Source organism: Trachurus trachurus, assembly GCF_905171665.1.
Source record: "Trachurus trachurus genome assembly, chromosome: 21".
NCBI classification, from domain to species: Eukaryota; Metazoa; Chordata; class Actinopteri; order Carangiformes; family Carangidae; genus Trachurus; species Trachurus trachurus.
The window spans coordinates 21,199,106-21,207,908 of record NC_139899.1 but is presented as its reverse complement, the minus strand read 5'-3'; the positions used below and the strand labels follow the sequence as shown (position 1 = coordinate 21,207,908).

The following is an 8,803-nucleotide window of genomic DNA, read 5'->3' as shown; positions in this document are numbered from 1 at the left end:
AATCAAATCTTTCTCAAATGCTTAAATAACTTTATATAATAATAGCAATCGAATAGTAGAATTGTGGTAATAGTTAATTTAAAAACTGCACATTGTTTATAATATTTATATTTTGTGGCAGCTGTCTTCCTCCTTCCTATAAACACCAGGCGGCGCTCAGGCCGCGTGGAGCAAGTAAACGGATTAACCGCCTTGAAAAGAAGAAGAAGCGGAAGAAGGGGGCGTCCTCTCCGCTGACAGTCCGCCATGCTCACCCTGCTGCACCACTGTGGTCGCAACTTGCTGACATTCAGCTCCATTCAGACCGTGAACAAAGCCTACTACTCTGCACAGATGGCGAAGCGCGTGGCAGTGGTGCTCGCGGGCTGCGGAGTTTATGACGGCAGCGAGATCCACGAGGCCTCGGCTATTTTGGTTCACCTGAGCCGAGGAGGTGCCAATGTAAGTTTGTTGGTTAATGTGTGACACAGCTCCTGGTCTGATGTGTTCAAGTGCTCACGGTGCGTGCTGTGTTGTTATGGTCTGCTGGAGGGAAGAGAAAGTGTGCGAGAAAACGCTCTATAAGCACAAAATCAGTAGTTTGATATAAAATGACCTCAGTTTTCGTTTTGCTCTTCTTATTTCCATTGCAAATTTGTGACGCAGAGTTTGAGCTCTGCTGACACAGACAGGCCTGACCTGTGCAACTTTTTGACCGAGCTGCAGGGAAATTCACACCAAGACACCCACCTACCTGTTTGATATTATATGGAGCCTAAAGATATTAGTGGAGCAGAATATCTTTTTTTTATGTAAAGACGCCAATGAACTGGACTGAGAATTTAGGGAAAGACTGCCTGACTTTATGCTACTTGGCATTTCTGTACAGATGTAATACGGAATAGTAGCTCCACACGGAAAAAATGAATGGATGAATCATTTTTGTGCACTATGAGAATAAAGTCGAAATGAAGTCGAAATACAATGAAATGTGAAAAAACGTGATATGATAGTAGCTAGTCTTCAGAAACCTTTTTTTTTTTTTTTTTTTTATTACACTCAAAGGATGTGTGGGATTGTCACTGATTATAGAATTAAACTGGCAGTGTTTTTAAATGTTATGGCTGATCAGTTTACTTTACAGCTATGGACACAGGACATTCAGTGTTTTATTGTGAAATGTAAAGGTAACTGAAATTGTAGCTCTAAGATGGCCAGAGACTTTCCTTGGTACAGTATCTTCCAAAGTTACAGTCTCTTCAGTTTGAAATTCACTCTTTTCAGAGAAGCAACAAAGAGCCTAATTTATACTGAAGACTGCAGACTTTGCCCCTGTCCACTGACCAACTGTATAATGCTGTAGCTATTGATATGAGCCGGTCTCCAAAGGGCTCCAGTCTGCACAACATGGCTGAAAATTGAAGGGTCAACAGGTGAGCTGTGTGTGTTTTTTCTAATGTTCTCACTTTTTGCTTTTTGTTTTTACCTGCAGGTAAACATGTTTGCCCCCAACATTGACCAGATGCACGTGGTGAATCATCTGAAAGGCGAACCGTCTGAGGAGAAGAGGAATGTGTTGGTGGAGAGCGCCAGACTGGCCCGTGGAAACATCCAGGACCTGTCTAAACTTAGCGTCAAAGACCACGATGCTATTATATTCCCAGGTGTGGTCATAACAACATGATAGTCTGTTGCCCCGAGACAATCTGAAACCAGTGGCTGTAGTTAAAGCAGATATCAGTGGAATGTTTTTGTTAATATAAGTCCTAAATAGTCCTATTTTCCGTCAGCAATCACTTACATGAAGTATTTCAGCCTAAACACGAGTCTCTCCGTCACTCTGCTCTGCTGTAACCCGAGGAGAAAATTTTCCTTGTGGGATACAAGTGTTATCCAATGAGGAGAGAGAACGGCATGAAGGGCTGTGTGTGCAGCCAAGGGATGCGCGTGAATGTGGTGACGTAGCACGAGGACCAATTGATGCCTGACAAGGGCGGGGGCTGCTAACTCATGGTGCGTTCAAAGAAACTCGTACTTTGTGTTTTTCCTTCCTGTGAAGTCATACCAGTTCGATCTGGTACGAGTTCACGGGTCGGAAGTTACGAGTGGCCGTTATAGGGAACTTCAACAGACAACAGGATGGTAAAAACACGAGCTACGGGTTACCTGGAACGCTACCAAGTCGTAGTTGTGACTTGAAGCTGTAACTTACGGTTTCAAAAGCCTGCCTTGAACGCAGCATTAGCCGAAACGGCCGTGAAGCTGATATCTGCTTTAAATATTAAATATTTCCAACCAGTTAACTTTTCTGCTTGATGTTTGGCAGGTGGTTTCGGGGCGGCGAAGAACCTCTGTACATGGGCAGTGCAGGGCAAAGACTGCACCGTGAACGACGAGGTCAAGGCCGTGTTGCAGGCGTTCCACGGTGAGGGCAAAGTCATCGGCCTCTGCTGCATCTCACCTGTCCTGGCTGCCAAGGTGTTCCCTGGCTGTGAGGTCACCGTCGGGCTTGAGAAGGACGATAAGTGAGTCTAAACATGTTGAAGAACACTTCATACATCTCTTCGTTGTAGTATTTTTGGTTTTTGGCTTCTTTTAGTTTGATGAAGTAAAACTCTGAGCTCTGGGAACGCAGCAACATTGAAAAGGCAAGTTTGAGCAATTACAGCCCTCTACGTTTTCCACATTTGTTTAGAAATTAGAGCAAAGGCAAACTGATTTCTGGATGAACCCTTTTCTTTATTTAATTAAGATGGCCTTATAATTTAGCTAAACTATCTTGTTTGCAGCCTGTCTGATCATCTGAAGACTTTTGGTTTGGTGATGGTCAGGACTTCTGTTTTCAGGATAAGACAGAGGCATCACCTGACATCCGTCATACCGTCATGTCAACTGGGACGGGTGTTTTAAATTAGGCCATTAACCATGAGGCCAGTCTGAATAGACCTGAGGCTGAAAGTAAATAGAAAATGTGATAAGACAAATGCATAGTAAAATGTGCAATTAATCTCATCTACCTCCAGGGTAACTTTCATAATTAGAAATTATGTCCAAAGATACAAAAGTTGAAGTTTGAGTTAGTTGAAAGTTGGGATTAATGTTTATTTTCCCTCAATTGTCTGCAGAAGTTACTCTCAAGCCGCCAAACTTTTCTCTTTCTCCGTCAGGTACCCCAACACCAATGACACTGCAGCGGCCATCAACCAGCTGGGCTGCAAACATGTGAGCAAGAGCGTCAGCGAGAGCCACGTGGACCAGAAGAACAAGCTGGTGACGACCTGTGCCTTCATGTGCGACGCTCCCATGCATGAAGTATTCGACGGGATCGGAGCCATGGTGAAGGACGTGCTGAAGCTCGCTTGATCTGACTCGCAAACGGAAAAGATCCGACCGGACACGACGGAAAGAGGATGGCAGTCGTGTCCAGTTAAAGAGCTTCACGGTAGTTGCCTGCTGAACTGATTTGGAGGAGATGACGTTTCACCTTTGATTAGAAGCACTTCCAGATACCCTTGAAATATGTGTGTTTGTGTTAGTAAAGTGTACTGCACAGTCTAATATTTCAGGTGTGTCAGCTATGTAACAAAATTCTGTTTAACTCAGTTATACCAGACTGTATTCAGAATATGCAATGAATCCATATCATGACAGCATTGTTTATTAGATTTTTGAAAATCAATAGCAGGTGTGGTATTGTACAAACAAAATTGCAATAAAATGAAAAAGTTCACTCTTTCAGTTCATGTTATATCACGAGTGAATGTGCAAATCTTTCGTTGATTAAACAGGTAATTGACCAAATAGCTAGGCTACTGTGCAATCACAAACCACCCGTGTACATCCTGTATAACTGCTTATGTGGACTACTGGTCATTCTCAGATATGAACCCAGGACGGAGCAGTCACTCACTCTTTCCATGTCTCCGACCACATCGATCACTCCCTCCACTCCGTTTGTGTTCAGCACTGAAGACGCGTTGACGCTGAACTTCTCCACCAGGTCCTTGTGGCTCAGTGGCTTCCTCCAGTGGCCGTAAAAGGTATCACACCTGGCTGCGTGTTTCTGCTGCTGCTGCCCCTGATCTGTTTCTATCTCGACCTCGCAGTACATCTTGTCAAAGCTGGGTGGGTTGTCCTGTGGGGTCTCCATTTGGACTTTAGACAGGAGCATCTTCAGGGCAGGTCTGTTAATTTGAGCCTCAGTGAAGGAAGCCACCGTGACTTTGTTATCCAGCAGAGCTGAGCAGGCGTTGAATTGAAATGAGTGCCTGGCTTGGTGCTCTGTGGTGGGTAAGGGGCAGTTAATGTACTTGGATGGAGGCACCCGTAGTGTGATGTGTCTGATCTGGCTGAGGTCAACGTTTCCAACTGTATTTTCAAGCTTGCGGCGAGCTGCCAGAGCCGCATCCACCACCCAGTGCATCCCCAGATGAGCGGGGATGCGTTTGACGGCCACATTCTGATCTTCCAGCATCCATTTAAAGCCACTGGAGGCAGGATCCGCCATCGCTGACGGACTGTAGTCTTTGTAGTAAACCCCAAACCCGTGGTCCGTGTCCAGGATGGCTGGATTCCCCTCCAATCCGATCTGTGCCAGCTGAGCGGCCTCCAGGCCTCTCCGGGCAGCGTTTCCTATGTGGAGAGGTTTGGTTTGTGTGGCGGCGTTGGCCAGGGGAGCTCCAGCAGAGGAGGCTGCGATAGCCAGTGCATGACTGCACTGAGCCGGGGACAGACCCAGGAGCTTGGCCGAGGCTGCAGCGCTCCCCATCACCCCCACAACGCTGGGAGGGTGGAATCTGAGCGTTTGGAGAGGAGGAGAGGATCAAAACATTAGGATAAATTCATGTTTAATAAGGCTTTGACAAGGCAGAATGAAACAATTAGTTAATCTAATATAGTTCACTGACAGACAACAATTTATGATCATCTATTACCCATTAAGTCATTTTCATTCACTTGTTCCAGCTTGATAAGTTAAATTACTTTTTCCTCTTTGTTAACAGGATTTGTAGCTACTTCAGTGACTCAGATGTCAATTTTGCTTATTTATTTATATAGAATATACAGCCACATACTCTCGCACACTGTTACATTTGCACAAAAACCTTTAATGGCCGCAACATTTTTGTACTGTGACCTTCTTCAGGTAAACCTTGTGCGGGAGTCTGTATATTTGGTACATTTACAGATCTCTCTCCTACGCACCTGTGCAACAAATAGATGTACAAAGTATTTGCGGTGACTTGTCTACCTTTGAAACTTCTTCCTATGAAATAATTAGTTGTCTCTCTGAAAACTGTCAGCAGACGGGTTCATCAGTTTGTCCAGAGTTGCTGTTTCTGGGAATGTTGCAGTTGCAGTTTCATTTTTACATTTTGTTGTGTCAACCACATGATAAAATCCATGAACCACCCCAACTGCTAAAACCAAAATCATCATCATGACCAGTCTCCACTAGATGTCGCTGTTGTACTTTTTATGAATTGGTCGCATCAACCCTTTACAGTAATTCTCAAATATTTTTCACTTGACTCTAACTCACAGCTGGATAAAAAAACAACAACAACATTTGCACAGACATGACATCTTAAATAACATGCAACTACATATCTCACCTCGCAGGGATGTTGAATGCCTCTCTGGAGAACCTCATGAGTCTGCCCTGCACCTCGATGCCAACATTAAAGGCCAGCAGCAGGTCCAGACCAGAGGTCTGACTGTGTGGCGACTCTGCCAGGGCCAGCAGTGCAGGAAGCACGGCCCCCGAGGGATGAGTGGCAGGATGCCACGTGTCATCAAAGTCCATGGAGTGAACCTGCCGCCAGACAATGTGACACAACCGATTAGCAGCGGTCAAAACAGAGCAGCACATCACTTTTATGTTCTCCATGACAATAAATATGATGCTTTGATTTGAGCCAACTTACAGCGATGCCGTTGACAAATGCTGCAAAGTGAGGAGGGAGATCTATGTCTGATTTACCCCAAACGCTGCTCCTCTCGTTAGATGAAAACAACTGTAATCAGACAGATTAATGAGGCTAAGAGAGAAATTAAATAGGGGTGTTAATACACCACTGAACTCAGCAGGGACATTTCCAGCTTCCATATTAACAAATAAACAACAGATATAAACCAAATCATATTCTATAAGTACAGAGAAGTAGACCAATAATTTAAACGCCTCTTAGTAAAGGAAACCACACACACACACACACCACAATAGTGGGTTTAGTAAACAATCAATAGCTCAGTATGTGAGGTTCAGAGAAACACGGACGACTTCTATATGTAAAGAAGAAGTGTGATGGTCACAAGTTGACTCTAAAGACAGTGGATATATAGAAAACAAATGGTGGACAAAAATAGTTAATTATTAGTTACAATCGACAATATGTGTGGTCTTTTCAAGCTTACTTGAGGTGAAACAGAGTTAAAGCTTTCACATTAGGTGCTTTTATATTATTTATATTATATTGTCATATGATGTATTACATTATGTACATTTTGTGTCTCCAGACCCATGTCCAATAGTTCATTTTACCTGACTGTACACGAGAGCCTTGTTGAAGACAGCTGTCCTGGTTCCTAATAACCCGACGCCCAGGGTGTCCAGAATCATCCTTTTGCTTCTGTTAATCACACCATCTGTCAGCTGAGCGGCGCTGAGGGCATGGACAGCAGCTCCAAAGCTCTCCGTAATACCCTGGGAAGGTGAAGCACGGCCAGTCAGTCTAAAACTCAAAGTGCAAACCTCCCCAGAGGCCAGACTATAAAACTGAACTATGCTGCATGTATTTGTCTTTAAACCCACCCCAAAAAACACTTTACAAAAGCTGCATAAACTGAATCACAAATAGGAAAGTGCTGAAAATGTGTAAAATTTAGGAATATGAAAGAACACAATTTACCTTGCGTAGCATTGTTACAGCTCAAGAATGGCACCACATGAGTGCGGATGCCTTTTATAGGCCATTTCACCATCTGAAGCTCCAAATTTCCAAAGTGGGTAAAAACCGCCACCATGAGAAGTGGGAACTTTCACAATGACTGGACATCACTGCCTTTGATTCATTTCCCAAGAAGTGTAGGTCGTAGATTAGCAAATCTAATGAATTCCTTGTCCTTCCTTGCTTTGTGTTAATTCCAAATATTTCAATCTACAGTTTCAATTTCACTTCAGGTGTTGGTTTAAAACGTTGTACAGTGACTGTCTTTGAGACAGAATAGTTATTTAGAAATAAGATATGTGAATACCAAATGTAAATCTTAACAGCTTATTTTATTTATTTGCTTGATTTTGCCAATATATCCATAATCAGACAAAGCAATTATGATTTTTATTTTACATATATTTACTGTTGTGATGGCTGACAGTGGAAATTCAGCTCTCCGCTATGGGAAGTTTGGAAGAGGGAAATGAAACACGTTGACCAGGTCACTCACAGACAATCACAAGACAAAAGCAACTATGCGTGTAAAGTTGCAAAACTTCTGTGATGACAACACTCTGGCATGTTGCAATATAATCTAACACTAAAAATGAATTTTTACAAAAACATGATATATACTGATTGTTTCGTTATATAATTTTATATAACTCATCTCTCAACATTTAGCTCAATTTAGTCAAATGTATTATTCATGCTTACACGACCTGGACTGATTTCAACAACCGACTGGTCACTTCTTAACTTCCTACTTGGCTTTAGTTTTTAATTTTAGCTCTTTATCTATTTATTTAAAACATGATTTCATTATTTTTAGCATTATTATGTTTTACTTATCTATTATTTGAAGCAAATTATCTCATCCTCTCATTTGCATTAACCAATGTGGCGATGACTGACTCAGGTGGTGACTCACAGCCTATTTTAGATTTACTAAGGATCGACATCATTGGGCTTTTTATTTTCCTCCTTAACACACATACAACATTAAATATATATAAATATATCTTGTAGGCCTATATTTTGTTACCAAATCATAACATGTATGTTTTCTTTGAATTTGATTAAGATGAACTAAACTCTCTAATTTACAAACAATCTGAATGACCTGTTAGTGTTATTGATTCTTGTGCATAATTCAGATGGAATTTGGGAATGAAATTGACTTTAATATCTCATGTAATGTCTTTTTTCCAGCTATGTGCTCTGGAGGCTTTGATAAATGCTTTCATTATGTGCTTCCTTTCCAGCTGTTTTTGTAATGGTTTTGGTTTTGGCTTTTGATACCTGCAAACCCACGTGTTAACAAATGAGTAATCCACGTAGTGGTCGATTTTCTCAAGGTGTTTCTTCTCTTTTATCCAACAGAGCAAAATATGTTTTAAGTTTCTGAAGGCAGAGCGATTAGTGCCACAGATTAAACTTAATTTATCACAGACATTTGTCACAACACAACTCAGACATTCATATATCTCAGGGGTATATGTGGCAAGTGTGGTGGTGGGGTCATTGCTTTTTGCTCCTCTGATTGTTTAGTAGTGGAGTGAGGAACAAAGGAGAACAGATTGGAGCTGGTGCCCATCATGTAGGACATGTGAAGGGTCCAGGTTGATTTTGTTAGCCAGCCACAGGGAGTGATCAGTCCAGCTGTGGAGGAAAGTCACTCTCCACAGAGTCGCCCACCAGTTTATAGTGTGAAATCTCAGCAGCCATGAAGTCTTTGTATTCTGCCCTTCAGCTGGACAGTAACCAGACCAGGCTACCATACAGCAGGACAGACTGAACTGTGGAGCAGAAGAACAAATGTAAGATGTCACTACTAACTCTGAATGAGAATGAGGCTGAGCGAACCCTATAGTCACAAATGTGTGTAT

The 8,803-nt window shown here is 42.4% G+C and overlaps 3 protein-coding genes across 3 annotated transcripts; 1 reads left to right on the top strand and 2 right to left on the bottom strand.

The window, feature by feature from the left end:
* Nucleotides 1-207: 207 nt before the first annotated feature.
* On the top strand, nt 208-3,727 carry LOC311005091 (glutamine amidotransferase-like class 1 domain-containing protein 3, mitochondrial). Its single transcript, XM_083997413.1, has 4 exons — nt 208-441; nt 1,472-1,643; nt 2,306-2,504; nt 3,147-3,727. Exons 1-4 carry the CDS (start codon nt 247-249, stop codon nt 3,340-3,342), a joined length of 762 nt encoding a protein of 253 aa, XP_083853539.1. The 5' UTR covers nt 208-246; the 3' UTR covers nt 3,343-3,727.
* Nucleotides 3,728-3,785: 58 nt separating this feature from the next.
* Nucleotides 3,786-4,747, bottom strand: LOC311004047 (cis-aconitate decarboxylase-like; the record flags this gene model as incomplete). The annotated part of the gene is made up of 1 exon (XM_083995992.1): nt 3,786-4,747. The coding sequence occupies one exon, from the start codon at nt 4,745-4,747 to the stop codon at nt 3,800-3,802; it is 948 nt and encodes a 315-aa protein (XP_083852118.1). The 3' UTR covers nt 3,786-3,799.
* An 843-nt stretch (nt 4,748-5,590) lies between these two features.
* LOC311004046 (cis-aconitate decarboxylase-like) lies at nt 5,591-6,910 on the bottom strand (the record flags this gene model as incomplete). Its single annotated transcript, XM_083995991.1, has 4 exons — nt 6,891-6,910; nt 6,524-6,685; nt 5,907-5,996; nt 5,591-5,794 (listed from the first exon to the last, which is right to left on the bottom strand). Exons 1-4 carry the CDS (start codon nt 6,900-6,902, stop codon nt 5,591-5,593), a joined length of 468 nt encoding a protein of 155 aa, XP_083852117.1. The 5' UTR covers nt 6,903-6,910.
* Nucleotides 6,911-8,803: the final 1,893 nt, after the last annotated feature.